The sequence below is a fragment of the Cervus canadensis genome, chromosome 10 (genome assembly GCF_019320065.1).
Source record: "Cervus canadensis isolate Bull #8, Minnesota chromosome 10, ASM1932006v1, whole genome shotgun sequence".
NCBI lineage: Eukaryota > Metazoa > Chordata > Mammalia > Artiodactyla > Cervidae > Cervus > Cervus canadensis.
Genome location: NC_057395.1, coordinates 60,192,177 through 60,216,223, shown reverse-complemented (window position 1 = coordinate 60,216,223; position 24,047 = coordinate 60,192,177). Strand labels below are relative to the sequence as shown.

The 24,047-nt window shown below is 53.6% G+C and overlaps 1 protein-coding gene across 2 annotated transcripts; it reads right to left on the bottom strand.

The window, feature by feature from the left end:
* Window positions 1–865: 865 nt before the first annotated feature.
* Window positions 866–22,283, bottom strand: MYLK2 (myosin light chain kinase 2). 2 transcript variants are annotated; one of them, XM_043480480.1, is made up of 13 exons: window positions 22,139–22,283; window positions 15,318–15,417; window positions 14,331–14,832; window positions 12,451–12,752; window positions 10,572–10,677; window positions 9,920–10,013; window positions 7,729–7,838; window positions 7,504–7,645; window positions 4,178–4,248; window positions 3,947–4,075; window positions 3,446–3,598; window positions 3,167–3,299; window positions 866–1,788 (listed from the first exon to the last, which is right to left on the bottom strand). In XM_043480480.1, the coding sequence occupies exons 1-13, from the start codon at window positions 22,154–22,156 to the stop codon at window positions 1,708–1,710; spliced, it is 1,941 nt and encodes a 646-aa protein (XP_043336415.1). In that variant the 5' UTR covers window positions 22,157–22,283; the 3' UTR covers window positions 866–1,707. The 2 variants fall into 2 exon arrangements, with proteins under 2 accessions (XP_043336415.1, XP_043336414.1); XM_043480479.1 differs by lacking the exon at window positions 22,139–22,283 and adding an exon at window positions 15,515–15,675.
* Window positions 22,284–24,047: the final 1,764 nt, after the last annotated feature.

The window sequence follows — 24,047 nt, the reverse complement described above, 5'->3', positions numbered from 1 at the left end:
TCTCTCCCTACGCCTCCCAGGGGACCCCCATCGCTGCAGGCCCGAACTCCTGGCTCCACTTGGAGACTCTGCTATCTGCCTACACCTTGTTCTGGTGAGAAGCAGGGAGGATTTGTGGGCAGAGCCTTGTTGTAGGAGGTGGAATAGTCCATTTCAAGCCAGCCCTAGCTTCTGACTTGTTGAAAAGCCTTCAAGTTCCTTCTTCTCTCTAAGCCTCAGTATCCCCCTCTGTATAATATGAACAATATATACCTCATGACCTCATAAATGAGTTAACAGACATACAAGCGCTTAAATAGAGCCAGACACAGTGCTGTGCTGTGCCTAGTCATGTCTAACTCTCTGTGACCCCATGGACTGTAGCCCACCAGGCTCCTCTGTCCATGGGGATTCTCCAGGAAAGAATATTGGAGTGGGTTGCCATGCCTTCCTCCAGGGGATCTTCCTGACCCAGGGATCAAACCCAGGTCTCCCACATTACACGCTGTCTGAGCCACCAAGGAAAGCCAAGAATACTGGAATGGGTAGCCTATCCCTTCTCCAGGGGATCTTCCCTAGCCAGGAATCGAACCAGGGTCTCCTGCATTGCAGGTGGATTCTTTACCAGCTTAGCTACCTGGGAAGCCCAGACACACAGTAGTCTCCCCTAAATGTTGGCTGGTGCTGTGACCTCTCACAGAAGAGCACATTAAGGTACAAGGCAGGCAGCCCAGATCAAGCACTGGGTAGTCTGGCTCCTGAGGCTGCATCAGTAACCACCACACCATACTCGAAGTGCTGCTAAAGTGACTGGCCCACGGCAGTGCTCCGTGAACGGTGGCCAGCTGTGACCTCACCCAGATGCACACACATAGAGGGAAGGGGGGCCGCTTCCAACCTGTACATTTATTTACATGGCACAAGCTGACAGCAGGTTGGGGGCTGCCCGACAGCCTTCCCACTCCTCTGGGCCTGCCGACGCCATCCTCTGAGGCCGTGGGTGACCCCTGGAATGGGGGCCGGAGTGGCTGGGTTAGGCTGGCTTGGCCTTCAGGCAAGCTCGGGGGTGGTCTCCCCGTCCCCCAGGCCTCTCCCCTCCCCCTCCACCCAGGCCCAGGCTGGGCGTCTTCTCTCTCACACAGAGTTCCTGCATGTTGGTGGTCGCGAGGAAGGTGGGCGGGTGCCGGGCCCTGCACCAGATGGTGTGTGCTAAGCCTTATCTGTTGGGAGTGGGGAGACGGGCGGCTGGGGACACGGAGGCCCTCCTTCACAAAGCCTGCTCTGTCTCCCCGGGCAGCTGTGCCTCAGAAATCGGCCGTCTGCCGTCCTGCCCCACCGAGGCCTCCCACCCACAAGTGCAGAAGCCCCACATGCCGGGACCCCCAGCCCTCCCACTCTAGCTAGGAGCAAGCCCAGGCCAGGGATGCCCCAGGTGAGGCCAAGCCGGGGTCACCAGAGCAGCAGTTCCAAGAAGGGGAGCCAGGCGGGAACAACAGGGCCCCTGGGGAGGCGCTAGCAGGATGGAGTCAGGCCACATCTGAGGCGGCTCACGTCGGGGAAGCAGTCACCGCGCGGGGGCGTGGGAGCCCCGAGCCTCCCAGCCTGGTGCAGCCTCGTCCTAGCCAGCCTGCCCCGGCGATCTGGCCCGTCTGCTCCGGCCTTCTGGGCTGTGTGGCCTCAGCCCTGGCCACTGCGCGGCTGCGTCCAGGCCTCAGCTGCTCCCGGGGCTCAGACCCCCAGAGCCATGAGTGCCCCCGAGCTGCTGATCTTCTTGAAGCGGTTGGCAGCGCTGACAGCAATGAAGTTTTTCTGAGGGAGGAGGGAGAGGGGTCCGGGTCAGCAGCAGGGCAGGGGGAAAGCTGTAGGACAGGCTGTGTGTCTCCCAAGGTCCCCCTCATCCCAGGAGGGCCCCTGGCCAGGGAGGCTGCAGTGCCCAAAATGGCCACAGGAGGCGCCGTGACACCACAGCCTCCAGGATGCCCTGTCTCACTCAACAGACCGGTCAGCAAACCTGAGTCCCGCTCCCCTCATGGCGGTCTGTGTGTGCATGCTAAGTCGCTCAGTCGTGTCCGACTTTGTGTGACCCCATGGGCTGTAGCCCGTCAGGCTACATGGAATTCTCCAAGCAAGAATACTGGAGTGGGTTTCCGTGCCCTCCTCCAGGGGATCTTCCCAACCCAAGGATCAAACCCGCATCTCTTATGTCTCCTGCGTTGGCAGGCAGGTTCTTTCCCACTAGCACTACCCACCTGGGAAGCGGTCCACTGGTTCCTATTTCATTCCAAAAAAAAGCCCCTCACCATGGCTGAGTCTCTCCACGCCCTGCCTCCCCATCCTCTCGGACACCTCTCCTGCCCCTTGCTTATTCCACTCAGAGGAACTGGCCTCCTACCTGTTCCTCACACTCCACAACCATGCTTCTGCCTCAGGGCCTTTGCACCAGCTGTTCCCACTGCTTGGGGACACGCCCCGCTCCGTACCAGCCTGACTCAGCCCTCATCTCCTTCAGGTTTTTGTTCACAGGCTCCTTCTCGGTGCGCTCTCCCTGGCCACCCTATTTAGAAGCACAGCCTCTCCCCAGCACTCCTGACCATTCTTATTTTTTTCTGGTAAGTGTAAGTGCTAGTCGCTCAGTCGTGTCCAACTCCCCAAGGACTGTAGCCCACCCGGCTCCTCTATCCATGGAATTCTCCAGGCAAGAATACCAGAGTGGGTTGCCATTCCCTTCTCCAGGGGATCTTTCCGACTCAGGGATCGAACCTGGGTCTTCTGCATTGCAGGCAGATTCTTCGTCTGAGCCAACAGAGCCCTTCCTTAATTCCTTTTAATAACTCCCCACCCTCTAACAAAAGTAAGTTCATGAAGACTGAAATCCTACTCTCTTTGCCCATTGCTGTGTCCCCAACGCCCAGAGGTGGTAGATGGTCAAGTAATATTTGTGAAATGAAGGGAAGAAGCCTGAGATGGGGTCAGAGACTTTTTCCTGAGCCCAAGCCATAAAAGGATGCCCCTCCCCAGGGTGGAGGGGGTGGGTGGAGGGCCACCACCCAGGGCAGGAGCCAGCCCAGGACAAAGAGAGAAAAGCCAATTCTGTTTCCCAGACAGAATCGGCGGAGACAGGGCTAGTGGGGCCAGCGCCCTTCCCACCCCTTATCCCTCTCTCTTCCCCGCCTCAGTCCAGCGGTACCTTCCAGCGCCTCTTCATGAGGTATTTCTTAAGCAAGATCTGGGACTTGAGGCGGCGGTTACAGCGCTTGGCCTTCTCTGCCAGATTGTTGAGCCAGGGGTGGGCGAGGCACTGGGCAGCGCTCATCCGGGCCCTGTGGAGAGGGGGTGGTGTGCTGAGAGTAGGCGGCAGGCCTGGGAGGCACCGCTCCCACTGGCCTGCCAGCCCAGTTCCCACCCGGCACACGCACGCACTGGACTCTGCACACACAGGGTTCACGTCCTGGGGGGTGAGCCTCACCGCTGGTCCTTGACGATGAGGTTGGAGACGAAGTCTTTGGCCTCCTCTGAGACAGCCTCAAAGGTTTCCTCGTCAAAGTACCAGTTGCTTGATAGAACGTTGTTCAGGGTCTCTGTGTCATCGTCTCCCAGGAAGGGGGAGAGACCACTCAGCCTGGAGGGAGGCGATGGCAGGAGGCAGGGAGGTAAGATCGGGTCGGGGATGCGACAGATCCTGAGAAGCAGCACCATGAGCTGAAAAGACCCCCGGCCTCTCAAATGGGACAGACCTGGGTTTGAATCTGGCTGGGTGACCTTGGGCAAGTCACTTCCCCTCTCTGAGCCTCACTCTTATCATCTGTAAAATGGCCGTAATCATCCGAGCCTCCCAGGGTTACCGTGAAGAAGAGGAATGATGAGTGCACCCCCAATGCCCAGCAGACCCTGACTGAGGGAGTGGGAAGGTGGAAGTGATCTTGGCCTCAGCTGCCCGCCCATGTGCCCCGACCGCATCAACACTCACAGCATATAGGTGATGACCCCCAGGCTCCACATGTCTGTCTTATCGGAGATTTGGTCGTAATTCACCACCTCAGGGGATAGGAACTCTGGGGTCCCAAAATTCACCTTCAGCTTCTCATTGGGGTTATACCTGGAGGTCAGGCCAAGAGCTCAGAGCACAACTCCCAGCCCATTCCCAGACACCTTCCCACCTTCCCCTGGCCCCAGCCACCCCGCCCACCCAAGGTGGTACCTCCGTGCCAGGCCGAAGTCAATGATCTTCACCAAGTGGCCTGTGGTGTTGACGCACAGGATGTTCTCTGGCTGAGGAGAAGGGGGTGGCCTGGATTGACCTCTGACCCGGCTCACCCTCCCTCCCCATCCCAGTCCATCCAGGTCTCAGGCTCCCTGGACCAGAGGCCCAGGCTGCCAGAGTGGACAGCCTCCCATCAGAGACCCTCGGATCTGCCTGTTCCAGACACAGAGGGGGATCTGGAGGCCCAAGAGGGGCTCTTCTCCAGGCGTCCCTGCTCCCCACCCTCAGCGTCTAACAAAGCACCCAGTAGGTGCTCAGTCAAGACTCCTGGAATCTGGCACCCCAAGCACGGGTGAGCATGTGAGGTCACTGAAGGGCTAACCCCTCCCGTGCTGGGCTTCCATCTCCTCCTCATCAACACAAGGACACAGGACTCATCTGAGGTTGTGGGGCAGAAATGTAAGTTGTTAACGATGGCTAAAAGGCAGGTTTTGCACAAGAACCCTGATTTTCAGCACCTCCTGAAACACTGGAAGCCCTGGCCATATGGCCACACATGGCTTGGAGGGACTTGCTGCTGACCGCTGAGATGAGCGGGAGTCCTCCAGTTCCCCCAGGGCCTCCACCTCCTGACCCAGCTGGGTTCTGAAGAACAGGGTTCTGTTCTTCATCTGGGCTTTGTGGTATCTGATCTGAGGCCCCAAACAGGAGGCTTTCTGAAGGTCCTTTCACACTGCTGCACTCAGAGCAGGATGCTAGTGACTTCAACAGCCCAGCAGTGCTCCACTGAAACACGGGAACGATGGAAAGGCCCCAAGGAGGGCTTCCCTGGAGGTCCAGTGGTCCAGTGGTCCTTGCAATGCAAGAGACACTGGTTCAACTTCTAGTCCTGGAAGATCCCATGTGCCTCAGAGCAACTGAGCCCATGTGTCTCAATTAAAGAGCCCATGTTGTGGAGCCCATGAGCCGCAACTACTAAAACCCATGCACATAGAGCCCATGTTCCACAACAAGAGAAGCCACCATAATGAGAAGCCCTCGCTCCGTAACTGGATAGTGACCCCCAATCACTGCAACTAGAGAAAGCCCAAACGCAGCAATGAAGACCCAGCAGAACCAAAAACAAATTTTTAAAAAGAGAAAAAATATTATTTAAAAAAAGGCTCCAAGGACACAATTGGCAGGGGAAAGCAGACAGATCCAGATCTCCTTTTGGAGGACGAGGACAGGGGACTTCCTGAAAAGCCCTGCAGCTGGGACCCTGGGAAGGGGCTTCAGGCTGCGGTTCGCCCAGCTCACTCAATCAGGAAACCCTTTACTGATGAAAAACTTATTGCTATCCTGAAAAAGGTCACATGTGGGACACAGAGATTTAAGTTGAACTTCTTCCCAGGACACTGCATTTTAATCAGGGAGCCTGCTCTACCCCAAGGAAAATGGCTTTTACCGGAAAAGGGCAGCCTCCAATGCCATCATGCAGGCTTGAGTTCTGCCGAAAAACTCCGGAGGCACCTGCAGTCCTTCCATTCCCTCTGCCCTCCCACATCCAAACCATCAGAAATCCGGCTGACTCTATTTTCAGAATGTGTCCATCATCTGACCACTTCCCATTCCTCCCCCACGGCTGTGGGTTCCAGCCCCATCATCTCTCCTGGCTTATTATGCCCACCTCCTAAATTCCGTGCTGTCAGAATAGCCCCATTGAAACCCAGTCCCTTACCCTCCTCGCTCCCTCACTGTCAGTGGGAATGATAACAGCACACCTGACCCAAAGGGCTGTCACACACTCTAAACACCTCCTGAGTGGCTCTGACCCCAGTAAGCACAGAAGAGGGGTGAGTCCACAGCAGCACCAGTAGCATCTCCTGTATCAGCCTTGAATGCTCCGGCCTTTACCTTCTTCTTCAGTTCCACCTTGTATGTCTCCCCATTACACTCACGCACTTTTTCAAAATGCTTTTAGTGGTTTAAATTGATCTAAGGGACTTCCCTGGCAGACCTGTGGTTAAAACTCGGCGCTTCCACTGCAGGGACATGAGTTTGACCCGTGGTGGGGGATCCAAGATCCCACAGGTTGAGTGACACAGTCAAAAATAAAAATTAAAAAAAAATTTAACAAAAAATAAAATGATCTATTCTTCGAGTCACTACGTCTGATTCCACCACTGACCCCATGGGCTCCAGGGGACGGGGTCATGTCCTCACCACCCGGAGGGTAACAAGCATGCCCAGCACCATGCACAGTGCACAGAGGCACAGAAGCAGGTGCTCAGTATGTATTTACCAAATGAATGAATGAAAGTACTGTCCACTTTGCCGACGGGCGTTCACCCGCCTCCATGTTCAGATTTCATCTTCTCCACTAGCATTTCCATTGATTCCATAAACATTAACTCCTGCCATAAGGACAGGGCTACCTGGCACTCACGGGGCTCCTGCCCACTCCGCACCACAGCCACTGACAGCTGATCAGACGTGGAGGGATTCATAAAATCTTACAGAGAAACCCAAACGAGTTTTTTTGCCCACCTGCTATGTGCAAGGTATTGAGCAAGAAGAGCATAAATGTTCTCTCAGCACACGTCTATGTCAGTGCCTGCCACGTGTATCCCGCTGCACTGACACTGCACTTTGTTCTTGTTTTATTCGCTAAGTCGGGTCCCACTCTTTGGCGACCCCGTGGCCTGTAATCTGCCAGGCTCCTCTGACAATGGGATTCTCCAGGCAAGAATACTGGAGTGGGTTGCCATTCCCTTCTCCAGGGGATCTTCCCAACCCAGGGATTGAACCCAAGTCTCCTGCTTGGCAGGCAGATTCTTTACAGCTGAGACACCAGGGAAACCCAACACTATACTTACTGATGTGTCTTCCTGATTCCCCCTCTAGAACATAAGCTCCACGAGGACAGATGTTTTTATCTATTTTGTTCACCACTGGGTCTCCACCACCTGGAACACTGCCTGGCATCTAGTGGGCCCTCAACACATATTTGTGAAATAAGTGAGCAAACATTAGCAGTGCCTATCAGGGGCCTACATAGAGGTAGGCGCTCCTGGAACACTGCTTAGCTAGTGTTATATGTGGGGCTCACAGGACTGCAAGAGACCCTTTCAACGAGTACTACAACAACTCCAGACTAGGAGAGGGCTGGGACCAAGTCGTTCTTGCCCTCTGATGTGTCCCCTGTTTTGACCCTTACAGCTGGAAGGACTGGATGGAGGAGGAGAAGGAGTCACGGGGGGTGGAGGGATGGTTGGCTGCAGCAGCGATAGGTGGTCCGATGCCACCCCGACCCCTCCCAGGAGGCCGCCCACCCCTAGTACCTTGAGGTCCAGATGCAAAACCCTCATCTTGTGCATGAAGAGGATGCCATCGCAGATCTGCCTGACAAACACCATGGTGTCCACCTCAGTCAGCTGGTAGTCCTCGTCCACAATCCTCTCGAAGAGCTCGCCGCCCTCGATGCTGCGTGCACAGACCCCTCTACAGGCTTGCCTCTGGGCCCGCCGCCCCCCACCCCAGGCCCCCACCCCGCCGCCGCCACTCACTACTCCATGAAGAGGACGATCTCGTGTGGGGTCTCAATGGCCGCGTAGAGCTGGATCAGGTTGCGGTGGTTCAGCTGGTTCATAACCTCAATCTCCAGCAATACCATTTCCTGGGGACCAGGAGCATCAGGGGTACCATCTGAGCATCATGTCTCCCTGCCCTCCACCCTCTTCAGGGTGGGCCTCGCCTGGACAGCTGCCCTCCCCCTCCTCGCTGGTCTCCCCGTCTCCCATCTCTCTCCCGACCCTCCAGCCTGTGTCCTTACCACATAGTCATTTCTGCTGGGACATCTTTCCTTTGCTTTGCTGGTTCTTCTCCTCCCGCTGGCTGAATCCTGGGCCCCATCCTTCCCGCTCAGCCCTCCCTGCTCTACACTCTCTCCCAGGGCATTCTCAAGCCCCATGACTGAAAATTCCATCCAGATGTGACCGATTCCCAAATACATATCTCCACCCCCAAGCGCTCCTTTGAACTCCAGACGCCAGTCCCTCCCCCTTGGATGCCTAATAGGCATCTCAAATCTCTCATGTCCAAAATTAAACCCTTGATACCACCCTTTCCTCACAGTTGAGTTGCCCGCAGCATGTCCATCAGCAAAAGGCTGTCATTTTTAACCCCGGCGTGCAGGACAGAAAGTTAGGAGTTTTCCAGGATTTCACTCTTATTCTTGCTTCCTCACACCCCCTCATCCAGCCCATCAGTAAATCTTTTGACTCCACCTCCAAAGTAGATTACAAATCCAATCATTTCTCAGCTCCCCCATCACTGCCTTCCTAGTTTTGGCTGCCATTATTTGTCACTTTCACAAAGTCTGCCAGCCAGTGGTCACATCCGTAGCTTGAAATCAACCACAGTAGGAATATTTACACCAAGGAAATTGGCAAATGCTACAGATCAGATCTCTCCCTAGACCTGTTCCCCCAGAGCACTGGGTCACTGCCTAGACTGTTCCATTTTCCATTATTCCATTCCTTGGAATATCTTACCTTCCACACCACTTCCTCAGAGAAGCCTATTGCCACCTGATCCTATCTGAGTGGCTCTACACACCCTGTTCCTTCCTGGCTTTACTTTTCTTAACACTGTCTTGGCTCCAGACACCACACTTTTTATGTTTTGGTTTGGTTTTAATTGTCTGTTTCTCCTCTCTAGCATGTTAGGACTTGTTCAGATGCCATTTCCCTAGCACCTGGTACAGTGCACAGCACAGAAAAAGTACCCAATAATTAATCAATCAATAGCTGACTCCAATTAATTTACACATCACATTTGAGCATCTCCGCTGAGCCAGGTCCATGACAGAAGCCTGGGACCCAAGCCCCATTAAGTGGAAGCAACAGAGAAAGAGTCATGTGGAAAATCTTTCCAATTTCCCAGCACTCCTCCGGAGCTGCTTCTCCTGCACCTTCTGGGCTCCAGGCTTCTGCACATGCTGTCTCTGCTCCCATGGCCTTGACCTCAACTCCAGGGTTCCCACCTGCCATTTCTGATCCTCAGGCCTTTCTATCCACAGTCCCCTCTGTCTGAACATCTCTCCCCTGCCTTTCCCACTGGAAAACAGCTCCTCCTTCTTCAAAGCCTTCGTTCAGGAGACTCTTTGCTGCCCTGCGGGTGAGTCAGGAGACTCCACCGTGACAAAACCTCTCCCCACCCTCCCGTCCTAGCTTTCCTGAGTTATATAGCTCTCACTGCGCCAGGCTGCTAGGCTGCCATCACCTCCTCACACACCTGACTCCCTCACTCCACATGAGTCTATGCCTCATTCATTCATTCACTCCTTGAGCAAACACTACTCTGAACCAGGCCCGGGCTGCTGTTGAGGCCTGTTTCCCTTGCTGTTCTCGGGGGGCAGGGACCCCCTGGCTTCCCTCGGGGACCTCCAGCGCACAGTATAGCATCTGGCCCAGAGCCGGTGCTCATCAGCACTTCCTGACTGGAACCAGAGGGCTTGAAGGGGAAGCCCCCAAGATAAATTCACCACCTGTGGGGTCAAGTTTATGGTCAGCGGCATCAGGCCCCTGTGGCAGGACTCTCCGCCTGTCTATCTGTTGATCTGTGTGATTGATGTCTTTGGAGCATCAAGCTTTGTACCCCTGGCCCCTGGTGCAGATGTGTGGGTGGAGGGAGGTGAGAGGCACCTGCTCCAAGCATCCCTTCTCCCTCCCCCTCCCCACAGCCAGACCGCACTACCTTGTCTTTGGGTGTCTGTTTCTTGATGACCTTGGCTGCCAGCTTGAGGCCTGTGGCCTTCTCTGTGCAGGTACAGACCGCTCCAAACTTGCCGCTGGAGAGAGAAGAGGCTGAGAGTAAGCGAGTTCCAAAGACCAAGTGGGAGAGGGACCTGTGCTCTGCTCCCTGTGAGATGGGGGAACCCCAGCCAGCTCCAGTAACCTCCCAAAATGTGAGCTCTACTGCAGAGACCACAGCTGAACTGCACAAGCCACAGGCTCAGGAAGGGTAGGCTCATCAAAGGACAGCCCCTGATGGGCATCTCACAGGCAGGCAAGGGCACCAGGCCCCGGGGGAGGGAGCTTCAGGACTTCTAACAAAACAGAGGATCACTTTGAAGGGGTCAGTGTGGTACCCCAAACTGAGACAGACAGGACAGTATTACGTGCTTCCTATGGGAAACACCTAATGATCAATGGTGTGTTTGTGTGAGTGACTGACACACCAGCCATGTGACAGCCTGCACACAGACAAGTGAGACCACATGGAAGCAATCATGACCGTATGGCTCACATCTGATCGGAGTGTCTGGGCCTCCAGGGGACAGATGTAAGGCCCAGGGGCTCCATGCTCTCCCGCCCTTGGGCCAGGCGCTCGGGGCCCCAGCTCTCACCCGCCCAGTGCCTCCTTGGAGTTCAGGCTGAATTGACTGTTGATGTTCCCGGGCCTCAGCTCCACAATGCGATGGGGGAAGGGGGCTGGGGGCGGCGGGCAGTCATCTGTGGAGCAGAGCAGAGCCATTTTGGTTAGTGTTTGGGCTGCTAAGGACTCACCCTGGCACCATGCCCTCCTGCCTGGCCTGGGCCCCATCCAGGGACGTTCACCAAGTGATACCTGGGGGACAGTTGGCTCCAGGATAGGGGCTAGGGGCCCAGTTTCCAATGTCAGCTCTGCCACCAACATTCACCCTCCTTGGGAGGCCTCTGCCTCTGTCAGAGGGAGGCTCAGCTTCTCCCGGCACAACAGTGGGGACAGCTGATTGGACTCCTCAGACCCTCCCACACTATACGGTATGAAGACTCCATCCCAAAGTTTTTGCATTTCCATTTAAAAAAAGGGCAGAGGGCGGGGGTGGGGGGGTGCGCAACTGTGAGCTCCCCTGGTGGCTCAAAGGATCTGTCTGCAATGCAGGAGACCAGGGTTCAATCCCTGGGTGGGAAAGATCCCTTGGAGAAGGGAATGGCAACGCACTCCAGTATTCTGGCCTGGAGAATTCCATGGACAGAGGAGCCTGATGGGCTACGGTCCACGGGGTTGAAAAGGGTTGGGCAGGACTGAACTACTTTCTTTCTACTAACTTTCACTTTCAACTATAATGGTGGAGCACCATGCCAGATAGGCGTTACTGTGTCTGAAGGAGTCGAGGATGGGACCTGCCTACCACCCCGTCTAGTAACACCAAGAGCTCTCACCACCTGCCGAATGGGTATCCCCCGGCCTAGCCCACGGGCAGGGGTGGGAGGGGAGGAGCCGGGGATGGAGCTGTTTGGTAGGGACCTGCTGCCACCTAGTGACAATACGGGGAACAGCAGGCCCTGGGCGCCGACAGGCTGAGTCACCGGGAATGGAAACCTCTTTATAAATAGCAAGAGGCCGCAGGGAAGCCGGCTGGTGATAAATCAGACGGCCCTTGGAGGTTGTTCAGGTCCGTCCCTCGAGGATGTGATTGCCGGGCCGAGTGGGCCCTGGAGGTCTGTGCCGCTGCTCAGGGGAGGAGGCAGGGCTCCTGGCTGCCGCCCAGCCGCCAGGCCCTCCCACCCTGTCTGGGTGGCACCGCGCCGCTCACCAGGCGGACTGGCAGGTCTCCCAGGGCACCTCGGCCTGGAGGAGGGGGGTTGTCAGGACACGCTGGGCTCTCCTGACCCCACCTCACCCCCCCCAGGCCCACCGCACCCTTGCCCGGGCTCTTTCCATTCACCTACTGGCCAAGCTTGCTCATGCTCAACTCGCTGAATAAACCGTCAGCACTTGAAGCCACTCCGGTCCTGCCCATCTCATGTGCCCAACTTCCTCGGTCACCGCCTCCCTCCCCCCTCCACGCACACACCTGTGCTCCTCAGTTCACGACCCTCTGTGGCTCCCATGACCCTCCCTGCCCTTCCAGGATGCAGTTTAAAGCCTGGCATTTGAGCCCTTTTACAGAGTAACTTCAAACCCCACTGTCCAGAGAACTGGTGGTGCTCCAACATGTCTGATTTTTTTTTTTTTTAACTCCATTTTAGCCAATGTAGAAGAAAGTAAACAAGAGAACTCTGGAGTCAGGTTCATATCCTGTTCTAGCTGTGGGTTTGGGGTGCTCCCTTTTCTGAGCCCCCATTTCCCCGTCTTTTGAAGGGGACTAGGAACTCGGACTTCCTGGGGTTGGAACACTTTGATGAATCACCCTGGGTGAGGTGGCTCAGAAGGGTTTAGTGTTCTAAGCGAGGAGGAGACGGGGGAGACATGGGGAGCCCCTGCCCTCCTCCCTGGGCTCCAGGGCAGCCCCGGCCTACCCAAAATCTGGAAGCAGTCCTCCTCCCTGGCTGTGGGACTGAGGGCCTGCCCCACCTCCGATCTCTCCGAGGGAACGGCCTGGAATTCGATCCCCTTCGAGGTGTCCCCTTGCACCCCAGCCTGGCCAGCCTGGCCTGCAGCCTTCTCTTCTCCTTCCTTCTGGCTGCCTCCCGGGAGGTTCTTCTCTCCTTCTGCTGCCTTGGCTGTCTCAGTTTCCGTGGGGCCAGGGGTCACAGGCACCCCTTCAAAGATGAGCTCTAATGTCTCATCTAGGGGCTTCTCGGCCAGTGGCTTCTCAAGGCTGAAACGTGAGAACACAGCAGGATGACACCCTTAGCAGCCACAGCAACACCCCCCTCTCCCCGGCAGGCCTCCCAGAACCTCGTCTGCAATCTAGAGCTGATACAGCCTTGCCCCTACCCCAAACACGTGGGATGGTGAATCCAAATTCACTTCATATAAAATCCGGGGGTGTTAATAATACCATAAATGTCTGTGGTGGTGGTGGTGGTTTTTTCTTCCCAGCTATGCCATGCGACTCACAGGATCTTAGTTTCCCCGACCAGTGACCAACCCATGTCCCTGCAGTGGAAGTGCAGGGCCCTAACCACTGGACCACCGGAGAATTCCCATGTCTGTGTTGCTATCTTGAGTATCAATGCACTAAGAGATCATTAACAACTGTTAATAGAATTGCTGATTTGGTTAATCATTAGAAAGTGAAGTCGCTCAGTCGTGTCCAACTCTTTGCGACCCCATGGTCTGTAGCCTACCAGGCTCCTCAGTCCATGGAAGTTTTCCAGGCAAGAGTACTGGAGTGGGTTGCCATTTCCTCCTCCAGGGGATCTTCCCGACCCAGGGATTGACCCCGGGTCTCCCACATTTCAGGCAGATGCTTTACCGGCTGAGCCACCAGGGAAGCCCTGGTTAATCATTAGGTGTGACAATTAGGGAGGTTATGTAGCTCTTGATTCATAAATTGTGGTGATACAATTGATAATGTATTAATGATATTAATTTATATTACCACATGGTTCAAACTGATATGGTAAGTGTTATTATTGTGATTTACAATAAATATATCATTAATAACCTCACTTATATCATTGGCATTCAGGTAAAGCTAATGGATTGCACCTTGAGATTGGTGCTGTATTATAGCTCTAAGAGAATAGTGGGCTTCCCTGATAGTTCCGTTGGTAAAGAATTCGCCTGCAATGCAGGAGACCCTGGGTTGATTCCTGGGAAGATCCCATGAAGAAGGGAAAGGCTACGCATTCCAGTATTCTTGGGCTTCCCTTGTGGCTCAGCTGGTAAAGAATCTGTCTGCAATGCAGATCAGGGTTCAATCCCTGGGTTGGAAAGATCCCATGGAGAAGGGAAAGGCTCAGTGTTCTGGCCTGGAGAATTCCATAGGTTGTATAGTCCATGGGGCTGCAGAGTCAGACACAACTGAGTGACTTTCACTTTCACTTCACTTTTCAATTCAAGAGTATTAGTAATGATCTATCAGCCTGATTATTAGTCATATTTCCATATTATACCAGTAACTGTATTAAGAAGATGAGTTATCTTTTCCTCCTGACATCTCAGTCCTGCCCTTGGTGAGACTCAAGTCCATGGGGTAAGGGGGACTCTGGACTCCAGATGCCTGGAGAAGGGGTCTTTGAGGTCCTCTGCTGCCTGACACTCCAGGCTTCTGTGAACTATCACATATTTCTGATCTCTGCAGGAAGACCAGGCAGTCAGGCCAATGCCTAGGACAGAGGGGAGGGAGCTGAACATCGGAACTACCCAAGCCAGCACTGAACGCGGTGACGGTGGCCGAGACAGATAGTAATCGCAGACCCCTCCCCGCTCCCAGGCAGGGGCCGTTCACCTCGAGATGGCGGCGGGGCAGCTGGGGCTGTGCAGAAAGGCGGGCGTGCCCTTCCTGCTCGCTGCTTGGCCCTCTGCTACCGTCTTGTGCACCGTGGCTTCTCCGGGATCCTGGCTGCCCGGGGTCCCCTGCTCAGCCTCGGGCTCCTTGACGCTGGCCTCGGCTGTCGCTGTCTCCTCGGGCAGGGCTGCCGGCTGCCCAGCAGAGCCCTCCGCAGGCTCTCCCTGCAGGCTTCCTTCTCCCTCAGGGCCCTGGCTGCTGGTTGAGGGTTGGGCCGAGACCCCATCCCCTTTCTCTGGGGCCGGGGCTTCAGTATCTTTCGTCGAGTGGAGGGAATCAGGTTCTTTCTTTGGTTCTGGGGGTCCAAGTTCTTTCTCTGGGTTTGGGGGACCAGCATCCTTCTCTGGATCTGGGGGCCCAGGATACTTCTGTAGATCTGGGGGCCCAGGGTCTTTCTCTGCAGCTGGGGGTCCTTCGCCTGCTGCACCCTTTGGTGCCTCGTCTGGAAAGGAGGTGAAACACGTCAGGATCCACCCTCCTACCCCTCCTTCCCCAGCCAGGCTGGCCAGGGACCGCTTCTGGGCCCAGGTCCCCACCCAGGTCACAGTTTACAAGCACTTGTCCCGCTGAACTTCTGGGGCCATTCCACAGGCTCCCAATATGAGCTGTCTGGGCCTCGGAGGCCCTGGGTGCAAGGCTCTGGGCCTCTGGTGGGCCTTGAGCCCACCCCCAGCCCTTGCTGTGAGTGTTCAGTCCTCATCCATGGGGACTTCACATTTTCCCAGTCTCTCTGGGGAAGGCTTCCTGTGGGCCCTTGATCCAGTTCCACCCTATCCAGAGATAATTCTGATTTTTGGGTCCTCCATGCGCCACACAAAGAAGCCTTGGGCATAGAACTCCCACTTTGAATCCAGAGCACTGGCCCAACTCTGGATTCAAACACCCCTTCCCAAGCTCCTCCCTCCACCTCTGGCCCCCGCATGGCACCTGTTGATGAGCTCGGGATTTCCAGCTCCGCTGCTCCGTTTTCCGTCGCCATGAGGTAGGGAGGCGTGTGCTTCTGCTTGTCTAACTCGAGTCTTTCCAGCTGCAGAAAGAAGAGAAAGGTGTGTCGGGCTGCTGGATGCCTCCTCCTGTCTGGCTGAGAGGAGGCAGGGGCCAGCCGGCGGAGGGGAGAGAGGCACCTGGAGCGGAGAGGGGCGACCTGGTGTCTGTCTGTCTCGCAGCGGCTGCCCGGGAGCCGTCCTGGGCAGTTGTAAGGGCTGGGACCCGGTGGGCAGAGGCGGAGGCAGGGGTGCAGGCAGAGGAGGCGGGGACGGGGGAGAGGATCTCTTACACCAGGGGCCATGCAACTCGGACTGCCACCACCTGTCACTCTTGGCCCCCATTCAGAGGACACGGCATTCTTCCCGTGGACCGACCGGGGGGAGAGTGGTGTTGGAACAAGCAAGAAGAGAAAGCAGGAGGGGGCACCTGGGGCCCTGGGGGAGCAGCCTTCTCCCAGACCTTGTCTGGTATCTCTGACTTGGGACAAGATAGACGAGGGAGCTCTCAGACAGGGCTGAAGGGCAAGACTATGCTCAGGCCAGGCTCCGGCTCTGCCAACATCTCCTGGGGTTCCCCGGAGCCTGGTTGGAACCACACAGGCCCAGGGATAGTCACCCTGATCCCAGCGCCCAGCTCTGTATCCACAAGCCCTGCGCCTTGCCTCCAGACCAGTGTGGAGCATCTTTGAGTAAGAAAAGGTCTCGGGGGCACTTGCTCAACTTACCTATGGGCCTGAAAGCCATTTCTTTTGAAAATGTCTTTTTCCTGGGCTCCTGGGGAGATGGATGCTGTCCCAAGCAGCTGTGGGAGATGGTCAGTGTTTTTGCTCCCCTGAGCTGATGCAGGCCTTTCCAATGGCCCACTAGAAAGTGGGGGGTCTGGCTGGTGGAGAGTCTTTTCCAAGGATCCTCCACCACAGTGGTGACCCAGGGGCTACTCCAGCCCAAGGTGTTCAAGCAGATATGGGATGGGGAGAAGTATGATCCAAAGGGCCTTCCATCACCCAGGCATGCCCAACGCTTCTCTGCAGGCCACCTTGAGAACTAGCCCCAAGCTGAGTGTGTTGGAAATAGTTCTGGAGTGGATTCAGGACTTGGTTCAGGTCCTGACTATGGTGACCCATCCAATCACTCCAACCCTGCTCCAGGTCCCAGCTCCTCCAATGATCAAATAGAGGAAGCAACTCTTGCCCTCCATTGAGACAGGAAAGGGGGGAAATGGCTTTAGAATACAGCACATCTGAACAATAGGAAGTTGTGCAGCTGTAAAAAAGATGGAAGAAGCTGTGAATAAATTGACAAGAAGCAACCTACAAAATGGGGGGACAAAAACCAACGTGCAGAATAGCATGTAGAGGGTGCTATCATTTGCACAAAAGGGGGTACAATTTATAATAGTGAACATAACATATCTAGTATATACAATTTCCCTTTACAGGCATGAAGTTTTCTTTGACAGGCTAAGAAACTGGGAGCCAGAGGTGGGAGAAAGATGTCACCGCATACTCTTCTACTTTTTTATTTGAACCTAAAATTATGTGAACAGATTACTATTCAAAATGAATGATGCTTTCTTAGGTGAGAAAATGTTGGGATTGTCAGTCCAAGGCTAGCAAACACCAGAGTTGGAGCCTCTTCCCCAACTTGCTGCCTTTTATTCAGCCTGTCCTCCTCTTCTGACCTGGCCTCCCCTCTTTCATTTCTCTCCTTCCTAGCTGACAGCCTGCCTCTTCTAGGAAGCAAAAATACTAGCACCTATACAGTACTCGCCACGTGTGTTGGCCCTTATTCCAAGGGCTCCTATGTAGACTCACTCACGTGATCTTTGGCACAACCCACTGAGGTAGGTACCATTACAGATGGCAGAACTGAAGCACAGAGAAGTCAAGCAGCTGACCCAGAGCCATCGGGCTTGAAAGGGGCTGAGCTAGGATCTGAACCCAGGCTCCCTGAAAAGACAGGAGCTCCCATTTTTCGAGTGCCTATTAGCTTTATCCATACTGTCTTTTTTTGTTTGTTTGTTTGTTTAATGTACTTTTATTTATTTATTTAATGTCAATCATTTTTAAAGTCATTCCTGCATTTGTTACAATATTGCTTCAGTTTTATGTTTTGGTTATTTGGCCATGAGGCATTGAGGGGTCTTGGCTCCCTGACCAGGGATCAAATCTGCACCCCTGCACTGGGGACTTAACCCACAGTAAGCCATTCTTTTTAATGGAAGAAAAATTTCCTATAAGCATACTAAAATTTATTATAGCTTTAGGCTTAGAAGGTAGAACATAACATGGAGGAACACACTTTATCATTGAGCCGGTCGAAACTTGTAGCTGGTGATTTCATCTGCACAAATACTTGTTGCTGTTTAGTCGCTAAGCCGTGTCTGAGACTCTTTGTGACCCCATGGACTTTAGCCCACCAGGCTCCTCCATCCATGGAATTTCCAGGCAAGAATACTAGAGTGGGTTGCCATTTCCTTCTCCTATCCATACTGTCTTAAAACATCACTTTGATAATAACTCTGTGAAGGATCTCAACCTGTCTTCTTGGTGAAGATGGCAGAATAAAAGAGTAACTTGCCAAAAGTCACTCTGCAAGGACGGGAGCTGGGCCAGAAATGCGCTGCTTTATGGCTGAGTTCTCTTTCTTGCCTAAAATTTCCCAGACTGTGTCTCACCCTGGCTCCCTGCTGGGTACTGGTTTTATGGGCCTCCTAACATTCTGAAGGTTGAAATCTTCTTGTCTGTGCCTACAATATGGACCCCTGGCCCTCTATTTGGTTGTCCCCACAGCATGTTCTGGTTTAGCTCGAAATGTTGGACTCCCTCCTCTGGTTCCTTCAGTTCCAGGCTGATCCCACCAATGACTGTCCGAGAGCCCGAGGGCAGGGGCTGTATGATGCTCACACGTGTCCCTGGCACAAAATGCACTTGCCAATCGGTGCCTGTTGAGTGACTGAGTCCAAGGCTCTGGACCACGTTTGTGGGATTACTCCATCATGATGGCCCTTGCTGATGTCTTCTCGTTATGACTGTGGTTATCAGTACTGATCATTTTATTGAGTGAGTGCCCATGAAGGGCCACTAAGGGCTCTGCCAGGGGCTTTGCTCAGTTTGTTGGATCTTCACAAGGGGCTCTAGGGGCCAAGTGCTAGACTCTCTTAACGATGTGGAAACTGATGCTGAGAGAGGGTAAGAGGTTTGTCTCTAGAGTCATAGCTATTGAGTAACTTCGAATCACCCAGATTCACATCCACAGCCACCTTTTGAGACCAAAATCCAGGCTGGGACAACATAAGGGGCTTTCATTGCTACATTTGTTACTGTTATGATTCCCAAATAATAACTCTTACCAAGTGGGCCAGGCCCCGTCCTCATTCTATCCTTACCACAGTCCTGCTGAGCAGTGGCTGAGGAGCTTGGGCAGTGACGCTCTCAGATTAATGACCGTAAATCTTGGGCAAATGCCTTCTCTTGTCTTTCATTTATAGGATGAGCCCCTTCATCACAGGGAAGTATGTACATAAAGCATTAGAACAGCGTGTGGGTAATTAAGTGCTATATAAACATTGGCTGTTTCATCCCCATTTCACAGATGTGACAGGGCAAAGTCACGGAGTTGGGTTTGAACCACCTAACACAATGCCCACCTCATAACTACTCTGTCCCATTGCTTCTCTCCCAGGGACGGCTGGGAGCATTCAGCGAGCACGTGGAGTTAGAGTGGTTGGCCCAGTGCCTGCTGCACTGTGGGGTCTCCATCACATGGACACCCCAGGTGGAGGCGCATCTGTCCCTGCAGGGTTCTCGGCACTCGCTCCTAAGTGAGACGAGAGCCTGGCCTGCTTCTGGATCCACAGGGTTGCCTGCAGCTTGCTCGCCCATCCGCATGCCGGGGCTGAGCTCAGCTTGGCCAGCTGCTCCCTGGGAGGCACAGGGGTGGGGCATGGGGGAACCTCCTCCACCCGCCTGGGGGCTGCCAGGGCCCCTGCCCACCCTTAAGAAGGGGCTTTCCCACCCTGCACCAGCTGTGCAGCCACGCCCCCCCCCCCCCCCCCCCGCCTCTACAGCGGCAGGACAGGAAGTGGGGTAATGCCAGGGCCAATTAAACCCGCCAGGGGAATTAAGGTCAGGAGGATGCAATTATGCCTGTTGGATTTAACAAGGCCGGAGAGAAGGTTTCTCCAGCCAGAGTTCACGGCTCCTTAGGCCTCTTGCCCTGGAAGGCTCTGCATTCCAGAAGCCTGGGCTTCCAGGCTCAACCATCCCTGGGAGAATTCCTTGGGCATGGAGGAGTTAACTCCACTCGGGCACTGCTTCCCTGGCTCCTGGAGGAAACAGATTTAGCCAAGAGGCTTTAAAAGGACCGGCTCAGAGGAGACATTTCCCGGCCTGACCCTCTGCCTGCTCGGCTGTGATGGAAAATCCAGGGAGTTGAGCAACGACCTGACTGACTCCAAAGAGAGCAGCCAACTCTTCTCACGACTTTCCCTCCAGTCCTGATATGGGAGCAACTAAGGGCTGTTTTCTTCTGCCCTCTCCCATCTAGGGTCCCTGAGCCTGGGTCTTTGGCAGTACCTCTCAGCCCCGGGACAGTCCTGGTAAGGCTGCTGTCCTTACTGCAGACCCAGTCCTTTCCTCCCAGGAGGGTAAGCAGAGATCTATGGACATTCTGTGTGACCAACTAGATGCAGATTTCCTGGAAGTTTAAATGACACTCACTGCTCAACCCAGAACTGTTGAGTTTTATTGCCAAGATTATTATTAAGTGCTCTACTCTGAAAGTGTTAGTCACTCAATCCTGTTAGACTCTTTGAGACCCCGTGGACCTTAGCCCCACAGACTCCTCTGTCTGTAGGATACTCCAGGGCAAGAATAGTGGAGTGGGTTGTCATGCCCTCCTCCTGGGGGTCTTCCTGACCCAAGAATGGAATCCAGGTCTCCTGCATTGTAGGCAGATTCTTTACTGTCTGAGCTACTAGGGAAGCTCTACTCTGGCAAGAACTAAATTGATCACTTTGGGGACACAGAGATGAAGGTGAGGAAAAGCTCTAGAATCACCATATAGTGCATTCTTTGGGGAAAAAAAAAGACTGCAAAATTCTTCATGAAGTGGGTTCTTTTTGTTGCTAAAAATATTTGTAGAGAAAATATTTGGGGGGATATGTATGCATATATACATATATACATGCAGATGTGGGAGGAGAGATTATTTTTATGCTTTGTCTGGATTTTGAGACATTTTTGAAATGACTATTTGTAACTCTTAGGTGATAAAGTCAAGATATCAATATAGATACAGATTTCTACAATTCAAGACAGAAAATGGTTAGAGCTACATATGAGATATGAAACACCGTGGGGTCTCAGAGGTAGTTTTTGGTACTGATGACCACAAGTGACTTCTCAGCTGAAGGTATGGCTGTGGCAGGCTTTCTCAGTGCCTAGGCCCCAGAGTTTGTTTAAAATGAAGCCTTCTTCAAATGGGGCCCCAGGAATCTGTCTTTATAACCAGCATTTCAGGGGGGTTCATGCACTCCTGAAATCTGAGAACCCACGAGTCAGAGGGCCAACTTTGAGGCAGTCCTGAGGTAGTCAGCAGGGTACTCCCAGGACACACAACCTTTTAGCCTGGGCTGTGTTCTCAACCCTGATGCGCATGGGAAAGTCTGGAGAACTTTCATGACTTCTAAAGTCTGAGCCCCTCTGAGCTCAAACCATTGAAGCAGCACACTTGGAGGTGGGGCTCAGAGTGTTATTTTTCAAACCTGCCTAGAAGATTCCGATGTGCTGTCAGAGTTAAAAACCACCGCTCTGAGGCTCTCCCAGGGCAAGAACTTCACCTGTTTCCCTGGAATGCTCCCACAAGCTAGGGTCTGGCAGTGCACACGGGAGGTGTTCCCTTCTGGCTTGTATTGACTGTGTGCACTGCCCAAGTACCTGGGGCTCTAGGGATCAGGTGCCAGCTCAGAACAGATCAGGACCATGTCAGTCAACCTTACATCCCAAGGACTCAGTACAAAGAGTGGTGCTTCTGCTGTTAATAATAATAGCCCCTAATATTTATTGTGCATTCACCCTGGGTCAGATGCAGATATGAACTCTTCTAATCTTCATGGTAACGTTATGAGTAGATACTATTATCAGCCCTGTTTCCAAGAGGAAACTGAGTCACAGAGGAGGAGTAACTTGCCCAAGTTTTCAGATGTGGGATTCCACTGGGACTAGAATTCAAACCCAAGCCTTCAGGCTCAGAGCCCTCGCCCATCATCACTGTTCCACACCACCAAGTAAATGCCTGCTGAACAATGAATTTGTGGCCGAGTGAAGAATACTTAGATTATGTCACAACTTGGTAGCTGTGGGGCCTGACATTCAGTAGGTGCTCTGTGAATGCTGAAGAATAAATGCTCCTACTTTGGTAGGGCCCTGGGACGATAAGAAAACGAGATCGACCCCTCTTTCATGCTTTCTCCCTCTCGCCCATCCCAGCCCAACTTCTCTACAGCACAAACAGCAAAGCCAAAAATAGCCATCTAATGACGTCAGAGGAACAAGGTCATCTGAAAACTGCCCATGGCCACTGGATACCTCCCTATAGGATCATGTAGCAGGAGGGTACCCCAGGCTGGTGCAGCTGTTCCAAGAACAGGAAATGTCCCAGGAGCAGACTTGGAAGTACCGCCTTCCAAAGACACAGCCCGTGGGGGTGGGGGACAAACACAAACACAGAAGAAGCAAGACTCAAGGGCAGAGTGCATACCCTGGAGAGGAGAGGCATCGGAGTTTATCTGCAGGAGTCACTCCCAGCACACGATCCCAGGAAATGGCACCAAAAGCGGGGAATGCATGTTCAGTCCTGGTACACCGGTCGGCTTCCTGGCCTACCCCTGAGCTATTTATAACTCTCCAGGCCCGTCTGCTGAACTGGGTTACCACATGAGCCGGGGGGTGTGTGACGAACTCTGAGAGGCTGCTGGGAGAAGAGGGTCCCATCTGGGACGGTAATGGGGGTTTCAAATAAAGGATGAGGAGTGGGCTGGGACAAAGCACCTTCTGGCTGCACTCACTTGGCACTTAGACCACGCTGGCTATCATTCAGGCCTGCTGAGGCTTGTGATTTAATTGACCGGCAGCTGCCGCATCCCGAACAGGAACGTAAGCATCCGGCTTGGTCTGAGGAGACGCCTGCTGGGTGAAACTGAGGAGAGAGAACCCCGCCTGCTCCCAGCCTCTGAAGCATAGCAGGAGGTTCCCACAAGCAACATCAAGAGTTCAGTGAGGGCTCCAGCCCACAAGCTTGCTCCAAAGTCCTCAGTTGCTGGCCATGGTGGGTGACAGAAACAATCTCTTCTTTACCCATGGGGCTCTTTGATCAAGTGTCACTCGGGTCCCAAAAGAGCTAGGCCCTGTCCTCCAGGAGCTCCTGAAAATGTCCATCCATCCTCTCATGGGCAAAGGGCACTTGAGGGCACAGACCTGGGTCCAAATTCTGACTCTGCCACTTACCAGCAGTGTGACTTTGGGATAGTAACTTAAACTCGGAGCCTCAGTTTTCCTCATCTGTCTTATGACTTGTTGGAAGGACATATGGAAAAGCATTCTTCCTTCCATCTTTATTCTGGTAATGGAGCCTTGGCTAAGGAGATAAACACTTAAATTCAGCAGCTCTTCAGGGTAACATGAACAGGCTGCACCAATGTGACCCTCTAGGGAGCTCAGAGGGGAGGCATGTTCCTGCTGTCCACATGGGCTCTAGGTTTGGCCTGGATACTGAGGGTCACAGGAGAGAATGGCTGCAGATTTCCTGATTCATAGGGAGCACTGAGTTGGGAGTCCTGTTGTCCACTAGGACAACACCTCCTGAACACAGTGGTCCTCACCCTTGGGGGTACCTCACAGCTCTCTGCAGGGCTTGTTAAAACACAGTGCTGGGTTCCATGTCCATAATATCTAAATCAGGGGGCTGGAGAATTTGCATTTCTAGTACCAGTGATGCTGATCTGCTGATCTCCAGGCCAGCCTGAGGATCACCGCCCTAGAGAAAAGTTCCCTAACTCTAGTGGCTGAGCTTTCAAGCCTGCCAATTCCTACCCATTTTCCTGGGGGAAATGGGAGTAGGGGTAGGAGTGTCTTGGTATGTGTGTGAGGAAGACACAAACACTAAGACCCTGTGGTCAGTACAGCTTGGGAGATGCACAAAAAGTTGTTTAGTGAAGGTGGGAAGATACTGACAACCCCTCCCAACTCCTACCTGCTATGTTGCTTCACGGATTAGTTTTCTATAATTGTAGTAACAAATTACGAGAGAGAAAATGGCTAATGTGCAAATAAGAGTCAAGGAGGCTACAGTGTAGATATCAACCTCCAGACCAGTGAGAATGAGATTCTACAAGCTCAACTAAATTTCCTTGCCTCTCTTGCTTATGGCTGACTAATAGCTGCTGGCCCTGTCCTATCAGTCTGCTGGCTTTTGGTAAACTGCAGGGGCCTTTGGTGACACATACTGACAATTAATATTGAATATACAACTCAAGCAGGGTCACACTGAATCACGCTGGCCAACACAGGGATGAATAAGTGCCCAATGTGCCAGTCACCATGACGGCCCAGAGTGCTTTCTGGTCATTTTCAAGCCAGGAGCAAATTCTCATTCATGTAGCTAGAGAAAA